This window comes from Pectinophora gossypiella, chromosome 28, assembly GCF_024362695.1.
Source record: "Pectinophora gossypiella chromosome 28, ilPecGoss1.1, whole genome shotgun sequence".
Taxonomy (NCBI): Eukaryota; Metazoa; Arthropoda; class Insecta; order Lepidoptera; family Gelechiidae; genus Pectinophora; species Pectinophora gossypiella.
The window spans coordinates 174,577-194,698 of record NC_065431.1 but is presented as its reverse complement, the minus strand read 5'-3'; the positions used below and the strand labels follow the sequence as shown (position 1 = coordinate 194,698).

Below are 20,122 nucleotides of genomic sequence, written 5' to 3'. Positions count from 1 at the left end.
ATTTTATGCCCGTCGACGGGTAATCGAGAAAAATAAAATTTATGGAACACACGTCAATTTTAAGCACAAATCTAAAACAACCGTCTAAAAATTTTACATTGGCCAATAACCCGACAGAATTATGTTGACAGCACACGTCAAACGGTTTGCATACCAGCGAGATACCTTTTTGATTCACCCGGGATATTCATTAATTTACTCATTCTTCCTAAAATTTACGACTGTCAATCATCCGTCCCTTTCTTTTTCAACGGAAAAGAAAATGACAGGTATAACTTAAAATAAACTTAGATGGTGTGTACAGTCATGAGCAATATAATGTATCCACTTTAGGACTCTGCCGCACTAACACTTTGACATTTAGTGAGACTTACAGTTCAATTTGTCAAAAAAGTTAATGTGACATGGTACCAAAGTGTATACATATTAATGCCCGTGACCGTACAGGAATCAGCATCATTGTAATATTTACGTCTGTTACAGAATCGTGAGGTCAGAAATACTGAAGTTACGTCAGGAGCGCCGATTAGCGTCGCCGCGGCTAGTCAGAATAGAATAACATAGAATAGTGTAGAATAATAGGATCTGGAGCTCGGTGGCGCAGCGGTAAACGCACTCGGTCTGCGATTGTTGAAGTTAAGCAACTTTGGGTGACTACAAAAAAAAAGTTTTCATCTCGAGCTCCTCCGTGCTTCGCAAGGCACGTTAAGCCGTTGGTCCCGGCTGCATTAGCAGTCGTTAATAACCACCAATCCGCACTGGGCCCGCGTGGTGGTTTAAGGCCCGATCTCCCTATCCATCCATAGGGAAGGCCCCAGCAGTGGGGACGTTAATGGGCTGATGATGATGATGATAGAATCTAATAGTTATAATAAACGTCGTATAGTGATAACTATACGATAATGAGTCCATATTAAAAGAGCTCAAAATCAGGACGCGGCTCTCCTCAATATACCTGAATCGTGCTCTAAGCTTCTTCGGACATATTATGCGGTCTCCGAAGCACAGTCTGCAGAAGCAGATCATCGTTGGGCAAATGGATGGCAAACGTGCGCGAGGAAGGGCGCCTACGAGGTGGTCTGACATCGTGAAGAAGACGGTGGGCGGCAGCATACAGAGGGCGGTCCACACAGGATATGGCCTATTCCACCATCGGCGACAGTTTAGTTCCTCTCAGACGACGCCCTGAGCCGAGGTTCGCGCCCAACTGGGCACCTTCAGGCCTGTTGTCTTAAACGTTGTACCGGGTGAGAGCCTTCAGCGCTCCCCATTTGCCCGGCCAAGTAGTTAATGCAATCTGCGGCAAATCTACAATAAGTCACGTCAAAAAAAAGGCGACAGTTTAGTGCCCTGTCACCCGCGAAAATGATCACCTGGGTGATAATAGGCGACTCCAATTCAAATTATTATTTCGGTATTCTAAAATCACCGGAACATTTTAGTCGTTTATTTTTTACAAATTAATGAAAATAGTTTTAAAAGAAATATAAAAAGAAAACAGAGAGTACAGGTAAGCTTATCTCTAAGAAAGAGATTTCTTCCAGCTAAATAGGACAAGTAACAAAAATAAATTATTATTAATTGTTTGAGGTTTACGCGGTTATTATCGTATTTCTTTTTTACCTTTGATGGGTTTGCTCTTGGTCCCAGACTTGCCCGAAGGCATTGACGAGGCCTAAGATGGAGCTCGCCCAGAAGGTGCCTGTTCACTGTGGCGTTGAAAGCACCCGGGTTATATGCATTCGGAAATACAGAAGACGGCAGAGAATTCCATGCCCGATAATTAAAACACATAATACCGGGTTTTTACCGCGTTAAAATCAGTTTCATCAGTCGTGTTGGAATATTCAAATTCAAAAATATATTGGAATATTGTGATTGTGACGGGGTTCTCGTATCCAGGTGAATATCAAAATGTGTCAAGTTTGGTGGCGACTGTCATATAATTTTTTCGTGAAAAATTGGGGAAATTGGGAAAATTGGGAATTGAAAAATTCCTTTTTCATGTCGAAACCGAGGATCCTTTTGGATCTTTTTCATGTCGGAACCCAATTTTTCATGAAAAAATAATATGAAATTTTGCCACCAAACTTGAAATTTTGAGATTCACCCATCCCTGACTTAAACCCGGTATTGGTGCTAATTCCTGCAGACGCCATCTAATTTTATTTTAAGTTATACCTGTCATTTTCTTATCCATTGAAAAAGAAAGGGACGGGTAATCGACAGACATAAAATTGATGGAACACACGTCAATTTTACGCAGAAATCTAAAACAAATATATTATAAAAATATTTTAAATATGGATGATGTATAATGTCGAACACAATGTAAAAATTATTAACGATTAAAGAAAAAAAAAAGCAGCCGTCTAAAAATTTTACATTGGCCAATAACCCGACAGAATTAAGTAGACAACACGTCAAACGGATTGCATACCAGCGAGATGCCTATTTTATTCGCCCGGGTTATACATTCGTTTTAAAATTAACTTGTCGACAATCATCCGTCCCTTTCCTTTTCGGCGGATAAGAAAATGACGGGTATAACTTAAAATAAAATTAGACATGACTTCAGGAAAAAGATTAGTTTAATAAGTTGTATCCCATATATATTCCATATGATATTCGATGCATTTTCTATTTGTATTTAATTTTATGTTATTAATCGTGTCGTGTGTTTTTAGATTAAGTTTCTAAAGTTAAAAAATAATCGATGTCCGCGAAATGTCATTCACAAGGAGAAAATGAGGAGAAAAGCGGCTAACACAGTTGTCTCGACCATTATAGACGGCGATACGGCTCACCTATCACGTTGGTCTAACATAAAGCTCGGTGAGGTGTGGGTACTTAGTTCATCTTGTGATGGATGTACCTCTGACTACCCCATTAGGATATAGTCGTGAGCTTATGTTAAAACTCAACCATTGACTTATAGACTCAATGAACTAGTTTAATGACTTATTTTGATCATATTTTTTGTACAGTGACTCATTGAGCAGGCTCACTGAATCAGTTGCATCCCTATCTCTAAGTTCGACAATGAAGGTAACAATATTCTGCAAAAAATCAAATATTTTTTACAGACTTCGGTTTACATTTTAAAATTATTTGACATTTATGTAAAAATCCGTTGGTCCAGGTTATTAGTCGTAAAACACCTCCACCAACCCGCAGTGGAGCAGCGTGGTGGAGTATGCTCCATACCCCCTCCGGTTGATTGAGGGAAAGCCTGTGCCCAGCAGTGGAACGTATAAGCCTATACGTTTTATATATGACAGAATCAGAGAGTAATTTAATGTGGGAAATACACATTTAATCGATCTAAAACAGGCTAAGGACCTCTCTTGTCTAGCGTTCGGCTCACGATCTAGAATCCCGGGTTCGATTCCCGATGTGGACACGTTTAACAATATATTACTTTGTGAGACGTTAGGCTAGGATATTGCAGGCTGATATCATGTCCGAAAAATTATTAGGCGTGTGGTAATCCAATCTCGTATCAGTGTTTGTGACAATGATGATAAGCCATTGGTCCCGGTTACTACTTACTGATGTAAGTACGTAGTCGTTACATGAGTCATGTCAGGGGCCTTTGGCGGCTCAATAGTAATCCTGACACCAGGGTTGATGAGGTTAATCCATCTCACAACCCACACGATAGAAGAAGGGATGATGATCATGATTTTGAGTTAAAATAAGTGGAATTTCCTGTCGGAAAATTCGTGAAAATTTTAGCGTACTTACCTACTTTTAAATTATTTTCAGTTTCATACTTTTGCGATGGGAAATTCCATTTTATATTATTAAGAATAATGAGCTGAATCATTCCCCTCAGAACTCGGTACGTCAGCAACACCCTGTATATTAAAGCAATAAGTTTACCATAGGATGTCTGGAAGAGATTGCTACTTAGCAATAACGGGTTCGATTTTTTTGTGTTTTAGAATTATTTTCAGTTCCATAATTTTGTGATGGAAATGGAAACATCCACTTGATATCAACTCAGAGTCATGGTCTGAATCATCCCTCAGTGTTCGTTGCGGTGTCACTAACACCCTGTATACGTGGTAATATTGCTTGTACCACGATCAAAGTGTTACATATCCATGATGTGCCGTTTTTGGGAATATTCCAACATTGGGAAAGTTCCCTGTAGTATAAAGGCGCAAAGCAAAAAGAACTTTATTTCCTAGCCTTAAGGCCTCAAACTGGATGACAGCGGCGGCGGCGGCGGTGCGGGGAGCGGCGCGTTCAAACGCTAAGATTTATATAGAAGTGTTCTCGATGGCAGCGGCGCGGCGAGCGGGGTACGAGCGGTGCGCTCTAGTCGAGCGGTGTCTCTGCGTTCGAAACTCGCCTTTTTGTTTCCTTTGTTCATTATAGGGATTCAGATCTTCTTCTACAATCGAAAATGCGTTGTTGCCGTTTCGACATCGCGTTCATTTGTAAATATACCGCCGCAACACCGCGCGATTTGACCGCTGGCATCGAGAACGGAACAGCGGCCGCCGCGCCGCTGCCGCTGGCATCCAGTTTGAGCCCTTAGACAGACAATACCTAATTTTACCAGAATAAACTTTTTTATTATTATTATTAATACCAGAGTACAAGAAAGAACAATTTGAAAAAATCAGCCACTGTCCATACTATTAGTTTTTACAACAAGAACATTCCAACTTTGGAAACATTCCCGGAATAGCGCATCACTTTACGGTCACGAGTACTAATATGTATTGTATACACTTTGATACCATGTCACATTAACTTTTGTGACAAATTAAACCGTAAGTCTCATTAAATATCAAATATGATAGTGCGACAGGGTCCTAAAGTGGGTACATGATATTGCTTTTGACTGTACATATCCTTGTCGCCATATAAGTACTGTTATAAATAAATGATCTTATAAATATAGATACCTAATGACAATGTAAATATTGTACAAATATAATGTATTTCTTAATAAATGAATATTCAATGTTGATATTTTTTTTAGGTTGCAATTGTTGCAAAACAGACAACTCGCGAATATGTCCCGATGTGCGCCTTGAAGTCCTAAGATGGATCTGCACAGCTTTTCCTTTGCCTATCTCCAGGTTTAGAAAAAAAAACTTATTTCGTACTTCGTTCAAAATCAAAAAGGACTTTTTGGCGGGAACGGGACGTAATTTAAATAATTAATTTCATTGAATAATCTAAATAATTAATATGAAGTGGCGTTTTGTGGTTAATAATCGCATTAAGTTAATCGGAAAACATTCAATATATATATTCAATATTAAATAAATAAAGAGTACCTATCTATTTTCGCTTCGTGCCTGTAAGCCTCTTCATAACTCCAAAGTTTATGAGTTAATTCGTTTGGGGTAATAGGTTTCTTCATTCATTCATCACCTTTCATATTTCATTAATCATCATCAAGAAAAAAGTACACGAGGCATAATTCCCTTTGCCTTGCCCTTCGCGGAAAACGAAAAAAAAATCTGAATCAAAAATAGTGTTCCAAATTCAAACTCAACATTATTATAAAAAGTTTAATTTATCTTATTACAATAATATTTATTAAAGCTCTTATATTTACAAAATACATTTATAATCTGCTATAACTTTGTCTAAATAAGTATATCTAACCGCGAAAGCCACAAAAAGAAAAATAAAGTATTTAATTTGTATTAGTCATTGCAGTTAGGTGGTCGCACCTCTGTGGCGTAACAGCGCACCCAGGACACTCCGTATAAAAATCTCATTGTTACTGTGTGCCGCCTGACGCGTAAGTGCGAGCGAGACAGACTGTCCGCGCTCTTCTTACTCCTTACGGCCATTTGAGACTAAATAATTATTTATAAATAACAACAAATATGTCTGTTATTAAGTGTAAATAGCCTAAGCTGTGCAAGCGTGATGCGCTTTTAGCCTTCTTTTTTTTTCATTTAAACTATCTTTGCTGTAGTTAATTTTGCATGCCGTTGTCACCTATAATTAGGGTAACAATTACTCTTGTTTATATATAAGTAACTTGTAATGTATTTATTGTTGTTAACTCTGTTGGTGACCATAAATAAATAAATAAAATACCCAGAGGGGGTGAGGCTTGATACGAATTGGTGCGGAGAGTTACCATTCCATACGTAGCATAATTCTTTATCATTGTAAATGGCAGCGGTACCACACCCCGGACACTTCGTATAAAACACCTCGTTTTACACACACACTTTCCCTCAATCAGCGCTTATCGCTGTCGACCCACTAGGGTCGAGTAATTCTTTCAAATATTTTTCCTCTCAGACGACGCCCTGAGCCGAGGCTCGCGCCCAACTGGGCACCCTCAGGCCTGTTGTCTTAAGCGTTATACCGGGTCGCGCTCCCCATTTGTCCGGCCAAGTAGTTAATGCCATTTGCGGCAAATCTACAATAACTCACGTCAAAAAAAACACACTACATATTGACGTTATCGTACACGCGCATCTGTGTGTGTGACGTCTGACGCCATACGATAGAAGACTAAAGTAAGACCGAGGGGGTGAGGTAAGACTGGGACGAGATGTCCCCTAGCTCAGCCGCTGGTGGAGAAGGGTAGTTTAGGTCAAAGATAAATTATGATATTCTAGAGATCTAAAGCTGCCAAAAAACTTTTTTCAATTTAGCTTATTTATGAAAAACTTAACAATAAGTCTGATATTTTTTTTTTATAATGTTTTTCTAGTGTGCTTTTTCATACAAATTCCTTAGTAGTTTCGTGTTGTGACGTTTAGTAAAAAGTATCTGATTTGACTAGTCGGAACTAGCCTACTGCCGTTCTATATGTGGTATTATTCCATAGTCTATGGCACTATGCCCTCCCCAGAGGCACTATGAAGGAGAGGGCGTCCCCGGTGGCGCCCCAGGGCACGCGCTGCGTCTGGTAGATGGCCACCCACACCGCCAGCACCACGGACCACGCCACAGCGCCCGCCCCAGACATAATTACGTCTGGAACACAGAGCAGACACAGTGAACAAGTATGAAACGATACGAACATAGACCTCATAAATAACAAATAGACAATAACAATATAATAATTCGTTTATTCTCAACAGTTACAGTAACAATGGTGCTAATTCCTGTAAACACCATCTAATTTTATTTTAAGTTATATCTGGCATTTTCTTATCCGCCGAAAAGTAAAGGGACGGATCATTGACAGCTCTTAATTTTAGGAAGAATGAGTAAATGAATGAATAACCCGGGCGAATCAAAAGGTACGTCCCTGGTATGCAATCCTTATAGTAAACAACATTTACAGGAATTAGCACCACTATCTACATAACTTAATGTGTACATATTTACAACACGTTTCGGACGCTTTAGAAAAACTCCTTAGCAAATGTGTCTGTTTGTTTATAGGATGTCTGTGAATCGTTTTCTGTGTTATAGTATAATTGTATTAACTTGCCGCGGTATTGTTGGTTACATTGATAAGTAAATACCATAGGTAAAGATCCCGTTCTCCACAGGGTCCGCTTACCTAACCTGAAGATTTGACAGGTCCGGTTTTTTACAGAAGCGACTGCCTGTCTAACCTTCCAACCTGCGAAGGGAAAACCAGCCTAATTCAGGTTAGGTCACATACCTCCGATGCATTTCTCGGGAATGTGGGTTTCCTCACGATGCGATGTTTTCCTTCACCATAGAGATAGAACGTTTCGTAAAACCACGACAAAAACTTGACGCTAACTTGCAAAGAAAGACAATATGGGTCTGTCCGTCCATATATCATAGCAACCTTTTTCATTGGATGTCAGTGTTTTGAGGATGCAAGCGTATTGTTACGTATGTTATTGTGTGCAACGTACATCTCTTGATCTGCTTCTGTTCATCGAAGGCTGGCTTCACAAACGCTTCCTTGAAGAACCATACAGCGTTCACAGCCCACACGAATGGAAGAAACACACACCCCACTGCAATATACACAAACTCGTTAAACATAAATAATTAACATACATACATACTACATAAACTCACGCCTATTTCCCACCGGCGTAAGCAGAGACTATAGAATTCCATTTGCTTCGATCCTGACTCACTTCTCTTGCTTCCTCCACATTCATTAATCACTTCATACACGCACGCCGGTTCAGAGTAGATCGTACTAAATCTTTTCTAAGGACATCTCAAGTTTGGTCAATGTAAGTCCTTCTAGGTCTTCCTCTGCCAGCCCTACCATCAACTTTCGCTTTATCCCCTCTACGTGTCCAAACCAACCTAACATTCCCTTCTCAATCTTAGTCACTAAATATAATAAATAATTAAAATTATTATTAATACAAATGTAACGGCCTCCATGGTCCAATGGTTGAGCGTTGGACTCACAATCTAGAGGCCCTGGGTTCGAATCCCGGTGGGGACATATCACAAAAATCACTATGTGATCCCTTGTTTGGTTAGGACATTACAGACTGATCACCTGATTGTACAAAAAGTAAGATGATCCATGCTTTGGAAGCTACATTAAGCCGTTAGTCCCGGTTACTGTTTACTGATGCAAGTTATAGTTGTTACATGAGCCACGTCAGGGGCCTTTGGCGGCTTAATAATAACCCTGACACCAGTTGATGAGGTTGGTAATCCACCTCACAACCCACATGATAGAAGAAGACAATAAAACCTGCATTCCTTTCAATGTTTCCCTACATGAAACTAGGTTGAATTTTCAGAGGCGTTTGCGTGGTTTTCATAATAAGGGGACGATCGAACTTTGGCTGGTAACCATTCTTCTTTAGAATGTTTTTGTGTGAGATATTGTCTTGGTGTATTCTTCAAAATAAACCCCGTAACATTTTTGGTTAAGCGCAATCTACTGCATTACCTTTGAAGTACCATCGGCACAACTGCAATTTCTTGTCGTTTGGCAGTCGGTTGAGATCCATTATTTATAGACGAAGGATTCTTTTTTATTTAGAAAATCACGATATCTTGTTGACTCACAATAAAAAAATTATACACAGAGAACGAAATGAATCCAAGACCAAGAATGAATAGACGAATGAAATCAATCAACCGGTCCGGTCAATTTATTTTTTAAATGATTAATTGATTGTGGCCCGGATTCGTGTCTTTTGGGCCATGGTATTAGAAAACCAGGTATGCTCAATCCTAAGACAAGTCGTCATTGCTAGCCCATTGCTAGCTATTCTATACTTGGGTCTTTGGTTGGCAGTATGACATGCTCGACTCCAGTGAGTAAAGTCCTCAAGTCGCGGATGTAAATGTAAATAAGCAGAATAGAGACCGGTACGTATCACGTTGCAATCACTTTTTAAGAAGTCTAAATGAATAGTCCAAAATAGAGAAAATATGTGTTTTTAGCCTCGGGCGACGGCAATCTGTTAATTCAATTTCAACCTGTCCCGAAAATTCAAATAAATCGACCATAAACTAACCCACGGCTGACGACACACATTACAGTACTTATATCTAAGTTGGAGAAAATTGAATAAAACAGACTTTCAAGTTAGTATTATGCCTTTTATTTATAGACAGAGAAAGACACCGTCGTCGCGGGGCCGGAGAGCAAAGTCGCAAACGCTCGAGAACCGCATGTACACAGCTACATTTTTTACTTACACTCGTGTTCTAATATGTTCACTCAACTCTTCCTCCACTCGAGAGCCTCAGCTGAGCATTTTGATATTTTAAGTTGACAATGGCCCCGACTCCTGCAGACACCGCCTAATTTTATTTTAAGTTATATCCGTCATTTTCATATCCGTCGAAAAGGAAAGGGACGGATGATTCACAGCTCTTAATTTTAGGAAGAATGAGTAAATGAATGAATAACCCGGGCGAATCAAAAGGTACGTCCCTGGTATGCAATCCGTTGGACGTGTGCTGTCAACATAATTCTGTCGGGTTATTGGCCAATGTAAAATTTTTAGACGGTTGTTTTAGATTTGAGCTTAAAATCGACGTGTTCCATAAATTTTATGCTTGTCGATTACCCGTCCCTTTCTTTTTCAACGGATAAGAAAAAGATAGGTATAACTTAAAATTAGATGGTGTTTACAGGAATTAGCACAATTAACGTCCTTGACATGAGGACTTTACTCACTGGAGTCGAGCATATGATACTGCCAACATAATAATAGGAATTTAATGACGTCACGCACGTACTGGAGTCGGGGGTAAACTCGAGGTAAGCTAGAGGCGCCATCTAAGAATAACGATTTTGAGCTGAGTTCAACGACCTCCGTGGTCCAGTGGTTGAGCGTGGGGCTCACGATCCGGGATCCCGGGTTCGAATCCCGGTGGGGATATTCCACAAAAATTACTTTGTGATCCCTAGTTTGGTTAGGACATTACAAGCTGATCACCTGATTGTTCGAAAGTAAGATGGTCCGCGCTTCGGAAGGCAAGTTAAGCCGTTGGTCCCGGTTACTACTTAGTGATGTAAGTATGTAGTCGTTACATGAGCCATGTCAGGGGCCTTTGGCGGCTCAATAGTAACCCTGACACCAAGGTTGATGGGGTTGGTAATCCACCTTACAATCTACACGATAGAAGAAGAAGCTAAGTTCGAACAAGATCCTGAGGTCGCCTCATCTCAGGATGGAGACGAAGAAGGTTTACAAGATCGGAAGGTAACATTTTAGAATACGCTTGTTAGTTATGATTTTAGCAACACGAGACTGATTTCATGTGTTATAGGAATAAATGCCCCATCATCATCTCAAATGAGTCATCTTCTCTGCCTTCCACTGGGGCAATTCCTGTTCGGCGCGTCCTTGCCGCGGGGGTGGGCGCCTCTTGCTTCAGTAGGCCGGAGTGAGATGGTGGCTGAATTCGAATAGGGACCCAGACCTACGGGGTATAACGTAGAACCCTTGCCCAGGGACACGGGTGAAGACCTCAACGGTTGCAGAGACGAAGATGGGAGCCATCGGTACGGCAATGCAGGACGGAAGGGGAAGTCACAGGGACTGTAACCTGACAGAGGGCAGCAGTAACTGTCAGTACTATTCAGAGGCGGAGGACAGGAGTCCTAGTATGGCTTTGTAATAGACTACTCTGGGCGCCATCCCACTCGCGTCAGACAGTACTGCGGGGCGGAAGGCAAGACGGAAACCACTGCCCTATTTTCCCTAAAAAAAAATAGCATGGAAAATGCTGCACCGACAAGAGCGTGGCTCTTAAATTGATGATGATGGTGATGTAATAACATCAGGAATGCAATAAATATCTTATGTTAAGCACGTCAACAAAATGTAGCTGTGTTTCGAGCGTTAGCGACTTATCGCTGTGAGGGTTGTCATGTCATTTCACCCATGCTTGGCATGACGGAGCCGAGCCCGTGCCCTCTGTTGTTTTTCTATGGTCCGCCTAACCACCTCGTTCACTTTCTCCTTATTCAACACTGGCGGGGTAGCGTGTCTTGCCAACGCACGTTTCGTCTTAAAAATCTTAAAACGGCGCGGATTAATGCCCTGAAAACTCAAACAAAATCATTATCCAAGTAATAATGTGATATAAGATATTTTAGGCCTCATGCAGTTCCTCTTGACGACCCGATCACTCTAGCCATAGAAGCGGCCAATTTCGCGACACCAAACACTTCAGAACCCCGATACCGACCCCGCCGGCGTGTTCGAAGGGTCGATTAATTCTTCTAAATACTCTTCCTCCCAGACGGCGCCCTGAGCCGAGGTTCGCGCCCAACTGGGCACCCTCAGGCCTGTCGTCTTAAATTTTGTACCGGGTGAGAGCCCTCAGCGCTCCCCATTTGTCCGGCCAAGTAGTTAATGCCACCTGCGGTAAATCTACAATAAGTCACGTCAAAAAAAGCAGTTCCTCTTGCGTAGCGAGATCCCTTCCCCACATCAGTACCTAATTCTTCACGAAAAAGTTAGATGAAAATTCGCCACCAAAATTGAGATAAAACATCTGATGTCATACGATTGAAGACTAAAGTGAGGCTGAGGGGGAGGGGGTGCCGGGAGGGGAGGGGGGGGGGGTCTATTCTATGCGCCCGCCATGTCAAAAGCAGAATGAAAACTAGTGAATTCGTTAGCGCCTTAGCGCGTCCAGTGACACACGGGGCGCAAGTGACACACAAGTCTTACCTGTAGATGTCGTTTAATTGTTTTCATATCGGAGTGTCCTTTCGAATTGGGGCGTAGTTTCGAATTGGGCTCTAGTTTTGAATTGTGCTGTAGTTTCGAATGGTGGATTTGTCTCCTGACGCCCGAACCGCCTGAGTTAGGATCCGGAGCCACAGATGATATATCATCTACCCCAGGTACCGGATCAGAGCTATTTGATCCGTTGGAATCATTGCCTGAGGAGGCGTCGTCGCCTGCACAGATCAAGTGTAAGTATACTTATTGAGAAGGTACCCAACATACACAATGATGTTTCACTTTACCTATAGCTCTAATTACATTACCCAATCCATGGTATAAGAAAACCAGGTATGCTCAGTCCTAAAGGTCCTAAAGGGCCTTTGCTAGCCCTTTGATGAGGTAAGTGTTACCATTAAATCGATATCTCCAACATTCCAAGGACGTAAATTTTATTAAGTATTGAAAATTAAGAGAATTACTGACTAATGTATTTACTTACTAATACTTGTGACATAATATATAAAAATCATTGAAACTTTAATTAAATCTTTTACTAAAAGTTCAAAATTTCCTTGCAATGTAAATATAAAAACATTGGCCGTGGGTTATTTATTTTTTACGAAATGTCAACGCAGGGCGGGATGACGTCAGCGGTCATAGTACTCATAGTATTATTCCTTATTCTAAGTAATATTGCTATTTGAGGCTTTTGGCGGGAAACGGGAACGGGACAGTTGCTTTCTTCATTGAATAATCAAAATAATTAATACGAAGTGGTGTTTTGTGGTTAATGATCGCATTAAGTTAGTCGGAAGACATTCGCGAGTGTTATTATATCGGAGTATTCAATACACAAAGTGTATCTGCCTATTTTCGCTTCGTGCGAAGCCGCTTCATAACTCGAAAGTTTATGCGGACTTTTGAGTTAATTCGTTTGGGGTTCGGAGTAGGAGTCTACTCCGAGGGTGGGGGCTTAGGTTTCATCATCATCATCATCTTTCATCATTTCATCAATCATCAAGAAAAAAAATACGTAAGACATGGCTGTATGGGCATAGTTCTCTTTGCCTTACCCTTCGGGGGAAAAAAATAATTGCCATTTGACATTTGTGTGAATTGCGCACTTTTATATGCGCAAAATTGGAATAAGTACCTATTGCTTTTTACATGAATTGCTTCGATGTGGCCTTTTTAACTCTCCTGGTCTTCTTATACCATGGTCTCAAATACATTAGAAGTGAGGCGTAGTTTCACAGTTACTTTGTTTATTGAAATGTGACGTCAGTGGGCAAAATGTCACGAATGGCCTAATAAGAATATTAAATGAGAGATTGAAAACTGAAGACAAGGCTTAGGCCTATTTTGATCGTGATTTTCGAATATTAAATTACTAAAGTCAAGGCTGTATGGTCCTTAGATCTTTGCCTGCCTTATACACTTCTCATCAAAAAAATCACTGCAGACCATCGAAGAGCGCGCCTTAACTTTGCACGTGAGCACCTAAATTGGTCATACCTACAGTGGAGCAAAGTTCTCTTTTCTGATGAGTGTAAAATTATGCTGTATGGTAACGACGGAAGGAACAAGGTCTACAGAAGAGACGGAGAACGCTATGCACAATGCTGCATTGAAGAAAAGGTCAGCTATGGTGGCGGTTCGTGGACGGTTTGGGGAGGAATCAGCGCCGACGGTAAGACAGAGCTTGCATTCGTGTCTGGGCCACGTCTGCCTGCACTAAACTGTCATCGGTACGTCGAAGAGTGTCTCGAGCCTCATGTGATGCCCTATGCACATTTTATTGGCAACGGCTTCATATTCATGCACGACAATGCTAGGGCTCACACCGCGGGCGTCGTACGAGATTATCTTAACGAAGTCGATATCTCTATTATGGAATGGCCAGCAAGAAGCCCGGACATGAATCCCATTGAACATCTGTGGGATGAATTAAAGAGACGAATTCGAGCAAGAGATCCTGCCCCAGAAACACTTAGCCAGCTGCAAGATGCAATCCAAGAGGAATGGGACAATATACCACAGCATGTGATTGTGACTCTCATCCGATCGATGAAGAACCGTATGGAAGCAGTAATTAGAGCTCGGGGAGGGAATACAAGTTATTAAATAAACGTTTTTTAGCTTTTTTTTTTCATTTACGTGTGTTGTTTTATCCATTTCCTTTATACTCCATACGGAATAAAAATGACTCATTTAACAAAATACGAAACCTATGAAAAATTCATTTAAATTTAGAACATTAACATTAAGATTTGATAAGCTCATATTACTCACTATTAAACGACATTTAACATTTATTCCTAAATGTACACATTTTTCTGATAATCCTGACAAAACGTAAACTTGCAAGGTGTTTCGATTTTTTTGATGAGAAGTGTATAAGGCGAATTTAAACAACAACAACCAATGTGAACTAGGCTTTTACGGATCATCATCATCATCATCACCAGCCCATTAACGTCCCCACTGCTGGGGTACGGGCCTTCCCTATGGATGGATAGGGAGATCGGGCCTTAAACCATCACGCGGGCCCAGTGCGGATTGGTGGTTATTAACGACTGCTAATGCAGCCGGGACCAACGGCTTAACGTGCCTTCCGAAGCACGGAGGAGCTCGAGATGATTTTTTTTGTGGTCACCCATCCTATGACCGGCCTTTGCGAAAGTTGCTTAACTTCAACAATCGCAGACCGAGCGCGTTTACCGCTGCGCCACCGAGCTCCTCCACCGTCATTATCAGTACCTGTTATGAAAACAGCAGACAAAGCAATAGCCTACCTCCCGCGGCAGCGTCGCCTCCTGTAGTTGTCGCATTCTCTTGACTCGCCCCAGTCACGTTTTCTACCGCTTCAAACAAAAATACAACATAAACTCACGACCATAACCCAATTGGGGTTGTCAGAGATATATCCGCCGCAAGATGAACTAAGTATCCACACCTCACCGAGCTTACTGTTAGACAAACTTGAAGGCAGCCAATCAACTCGCGACACCAAACACTTCAGGACCCCGATACCCGACCCCGCCGGCGTGGTCGACGACTTCTCTCAATCAGCGCTTATCGCTATCGACCCACTAGAGTCGATTAATTATTTCAAATATTTTAACCTCTCAGACGACGCCCTGAGCCGAGGTTCGCGCCCAACTAGGCACCCTCAGGCCTGTTGTCTTAAAACGTTGTAACGGGTGTGAGCCTTCAGCGTTCCCCATTTGTCCGGCCAAGTAGTTAATGCCACCTGCGGCAAATCTACAATAAGTCACTTCATAATAAAGATTAAGAGAGGTTAATCCGAGTCGCAGTGTAACCCTACCGCGTTACGAAGCGCTGTATCTACGGTAGTATCAATGGTTGAAGCCCTCGATATAATTCGGTAAGAATGGGCAAATAAAAAGTGAATGTAAAATGTCACCTACCGTCAGTAGTGGTGTTCATAGGCGCCCAGTATCTGAACAATACAATGAAATAAAGTAAGTATTTATTAATAGACCAATATACGATCCCGACGACCCGATTACTCTAGCCATAGACGCCACCAAACATTTCAGAACCCTGATACCGACCCCGCGACATGGATCCCGTGCACGAGCAGGCCATTAAACCATGATTGGGGTTTAGAAATCAAATTTGGTGGCGCCATCTATTGATTAATTAAATAAATTGGTATTGTCTCACGATTCCCGCTACCCCTTCCCTGTGCACGTCACAACAAGTGTGCTGATTGGCCATTGCGTGTCATCAGCCCCGCTCCGCGACGCGAAGAATAACCGCCAACCGCACCAGTATGAAAATTTGCTCCAACGCGCGTGTGTGTCACTGCAATACTTCGCGTCTAAGTCGCATATCGCTAAATTCGCTCCAGATGTAAACAGTTTTGTTAGATCTTCGCACCCCCATCGCTTTCAAAGGGTTGCGTAGGCGACTGAGCCACCGTTGTGAACTGGACTGTGCTGTGAAGTGCTGTGTGCTCTGAATCCCCGGAGATATCGTCGTTCGCTGGCGGTTTCATCGTAAGGTAAGGCGTGCACATCCTTTATCTCCTGTCCAATTTACAGCGTGAGACATTTATTTACTTAATAGAATCTTACAAAGTCGCTTAATTATCGAAGGCAAACATATAAGTCAGCCGATGGCGCGACTAATATATAAAAAAATGTTTTTCGAAAATCGAATAGCTTGAAACAATGATGTAGGTACCAGGCGTTGAACCCTGCGTATTTCGAGAAAGTCGCTATGTTGCCATATGACAAAAATATCAACTCGTTAAGACGCTTCGAATGTGATAATGTACGTCTGCTGATGGAGGGGGACATTTTGACACATTATCCTTTAATAAAAAAGAGTTGTGGATGTACTTACATAGTAGGCACTTCATAGGTCGGCATAACCCTCGCGGCCATCGCTCTGGTCTCCAATATCTCCCTAAGAGGAAAATTAGGCCAATATATCCTTTTTTAATCCATGACAGCTGAACGCGTGAGTTAGATCTAGAATGCGTATATGCGTTCATACGTTAATAAATGCGTTCATGCGTGAGTCAATGCGTGCGTATGTTCATAAGTGAGTGAATGCGTGTGTGCGTGCGTTCAAGCGTGTCAGGCAACGCGTGCGTACCTTCATGCGTGTAAGAAAACCAGGTATGCTCAATCCTATGACAAGCCGCCATTGCTAGCCCATTGATGACGTGTGTTACCATTAAGTAGGTATCTCCAACATTCCAAGGACATAAATTTTATTATTGAAAATTAAGTGAATTACTGGCTAATGTGCATTACTTATATTTGACACATATATAAAACTCATTAAAACTGTAAGTAGGTAAATCTTTTACTATAAGTTCAAAATTTCCTTGCAAAGTAAATAAAACATTGGTCGTGGGTAATTTATTTTTTCCGAAATGGCAACGCAGGGTGGGATGACGTCAGCTGGGCTAACCTTGAAATGTTAGCTGTCAATTTTGAGCATACCTGGTTTTCTTATACCATGTGTGAGTGAATGCATGCCTACGTTAATGCGTGAGTCAATGCATGCGTACGATCATGTGTGAGTCAACGCGTGCTTGCCTACGTTAGCGTGAGTGAATGCGTGCGTTTATGCGTAACTTGCGTAAGTCAATGCATGCGTACGTTAATGCGTGAGGTAATGCGTGCGTGGTGGGTGAATGCGTGCGTGAGTGCGTCTCACTTGAGCATGCCAACACTGATGTGCGAGCTGGGCAGGCGGGACTCCACTGGGTTGGATATGATGACTATGGCGTCCGAGCTGTAGTCTCCCGGCATGAAGTTGCCTCCCTCCAAGTCCGGCATGGGGCCCATATCTTGCTCGTACGAGTCCTCGTAGTACACGTTCTAGAAAAGTTTACTTATTATAATAACAATTCTTCTCTCGTGTGATTCTCACGATTACCAACCCCATCAACCCTGGTGTCAGGGTTACTATTGAGCCGCCAAAGGCCCCTGACATGGCTCATGTAACGACTACTAACTTACATCAGTTAGTAGTAACCGGGATTAACGGGTTACGGGGCACGGATCTTACTTTCGGACAATCAGATGATCAGCCTGTAATGTCCTGACCAAACTAGCGATCACAAAGTGATTTTTATGATATTTCCCCACCGGGATTCGAAACCGGGACCTCCGGATCGTGAGCTCGAGTTAAAATAGTTTTCGTTACGATATTACTAACACCCTGTATACAATAAAAAAAAATCATAAATAACTTACCGAACCGAGTTTCGGGAAGAATTTATAGCTTTCTTGTTTTGACATGAAGATCCTGCGAGTGTTGTTCTGAACAATGTCGGGTTTGCCCATCATTCGCCGCAGCGCCCGCGCAACTGGTTTCGCTTGCTCGCTCTGCCGTAGCAGGGTGAGCAGTCGCATCACTGAGTCGTAATCCCACTCCTTGGAGTCCACGTACCCTGGTGGTGCCTTCGCTAATTGGACTGCCAACAAAACATGAGCATGACTGGGCTTTTTGGACTTTTTGGACTTACTGCATGGTTGACTGTTCCTTAGGGTTCGTATACATCGAACCTCAAACAGTAAAACGGAACCCTTATATCCTCGTAAAGCCGAGGTTTCCAGACACAATAGTAAAACAACGGAGTTCGGATTGGATTTTAAAAGGACTGTCGGCGTTACGACCATATAGGGCACCCTCAGGCTTATCGTCATAAATTTTGTTGTGAAGAGTCACGTCAAAAGAGAAAGTAGGGATGTTATTCCTACTGCAGTTTTATTTTGCGGCATGGTTCCCGTCCGGTTTTTTTTGACGTGACTTATTGTAGATTTGCCGCAGATGGCATTAACTATTTGGCCGGAGAAAGGCTGTCTGGAACAGGTGCTGCTACTGCTACTAAACTTCCCTTCTTCTATCGTGTGGGTTGTGAGGTGGATTACCAACCCCATTAACCCTGATGTCAAGGTTATTATTGAGCCGCCAAAGGCTCCTGACATGACTCACGCACCGACTATGTACTTACATCAGTAAGTAGTAACCACCGGGACCAACGACTTACCGTCTCCGGAGCATGGATCATCTTACTTTTCGACAATCAGGTGATCAGTCTGCAATGTCCTAACCAAACTAGGGATCACTGAGTCTTGTCAGGGGCCTTTGGCGGCTCAATAGTTACCCTGACACCAGGGTTGATGGGGTTGGTAATCCACCTCACAACTCACACAATAGGAGAAGACTAGAGATCACAAAGTGATTTTTGTGTTTATCCCCTGCTCCACCGGGATTCGAACCCGGGACTTCCGGATCGTAAGCCCAACTGAGGCAGTTTACTAAACTGATTTTGTTGAAGTTTGACGTGTTACCAAAATCAAATCAAATCAATTTATTAGCGTGTTCACATAGAATACAAAAAAGGTGGTAAAATAATTCAAATTTAACAATATTGTGATGTGTCCGGCCTGCATGCAGGCGTACAAATATACATACTTAAAAAAAAAAGAAATACCTTTATACCTTTAAACTCTATGGGAGGCAGCACACTTTGGACGTCTTCTATGAACTTCTGTTTGGAGTAGGCCACCACGCGGTCGAGCCACCCCGTGCGCACCACCTCCGCGGGTGCCTTCACGCCCACCGCCATCAGCAGGCTCGCCAGACAACACAACTAACGAAACAATACCATCCGGTTCAAATATCGTCGTCTTCTATCGCGTGGGTTGTGAGGTGGAATTACAACGTTTACAGGTGGAATTACCGGTACAACGTTTAAGACAACAGGCCTGAGGGTGCCCAGTTGGGCGCGAACCTCGGCTCAGGGCGTCGCGTCGTCTGAGTGGAAGAACATTTGATAGAATAGCGATAAGCGCTGATTGAGGGAAGTCGTCGACCACGCCGGCGGGGTCGGTATCGGGGTCCTGAAGTGTTTGGTGTCGCGAGCTGATTGGCTGCCTCTATGGCTGGAGTAATCGGGTCAGATTCAGGCACCTAGATACATTTAATACCTAAACTCGCGCCTATTTCCCACCGGAGCAGAGTCTTTGGAGTTGCAGCTTCGATCCTGACACACTTCTCTTGCTTCCTCCACATTCATTAACCGTTTCAGGTACCCAATTTTTTTTCTTTTATTTTTAAATAAAAAAATATTTATTATACTTACATGTAACACCATGTTACATTCCTGGCAGCCTTTACGATAACATAAGTATATTACTTACCAATTACAAAAAAATAATTATTAAGTATATTAATTGGCTTTTTATCACAGAGGAAGTAAGTGTACTTACTTTATTTTATTGATCAATAATGTAATTAACACTTTTAGGATGCACGTGGTAGTAAGTAAGTACTTGGATAATATTACCTCAATATATGGGACCGTTTTGAACAAAGTTTTGTAAGAAAAGCAGCTTTATTATAAGAAAATACTTGTAAGAAATAAGTACTTGAAATATCATACGATTTCAGATAAGGCTGAATGGTGCGACGTCTTTGCCGGCCTTAAATTTTAGAAAACTAATGTTTTTTATTATTACAACTTTCAACAA

General features: G+C 42.0%; 3 protein-coding genes across 4 annotated transcripts in view; 1 reads left to right on the top strand and 2 right to left on the bottom strand.

Annotated features, from left to right (window-relative positions):
* Nucleotides 1-20,122, top strand: part of LOC126379178 (glucose-6-phosphate exchanger SLC37A2) — a 100,951-nt gene that overhangs the window by 17,728 nt on the left and 63,101 nt on the right. Inside the window, exon 14 of one of the 2 annotated variants that reach the window (XR_007568275.1) lies at nt 484-614. Coding sequence is in view for 1 of the 2 variants with exons in the window: in XM_050027851.1 (XP_049883808.1) it covers nt 484-559 (76 nt within the window). In the remaining variant the exon portion in view is untranslated. Of the gene's footprint in view, nt 1-483; nt 1,594-20,122 lie in introns of those variants that run through there. The other variant, XM_050027851.1, reaches the window with a different exon arrangement.
* On the bottom strand, nt 6,557-9,024 carry LOC126379288 (gamma-secretase subunit pen-2). Its single transcript, XM_050027996.1, has 3 exons — nt 8,849-9,024; nt 7,836-7,940; nt 6,557-6,972 (listed from the first exon to the last, which is right to left on the bottom strand). The coding sequence occupies exons 1-3, from the start codon at nt 8,907-8,909 to the stop codon at nt 6,833-6,835; spliced, it is 306 nt and encodes a 101-aa protein (XP_049883953.1). The 5' UTR covers nt 8,910-9,024; the 3' UTR covers nt 6,557-6,832.
* LOC126379068 (uncharacterized) lies at nt 12,270-19,218 on the bottom strand (the record flags this gene model as incomplete). The annotated part of the gene is made up of 7 exons (XM_050027631.1): nt 19,092-19,218; nt 17,840-18,060; nt 17,298-17,461; nt 16,473-16,535; nt 15,530-15,561; nt 14,894-14,962; nt 12,270-12,331 (listed from the first exon to the last, which is right to left on the bottom strand). Coding segments are annotated over exons 1-7 (738 nt in total), but the record flags the coding sequence as incomplete, so codon positions are not given.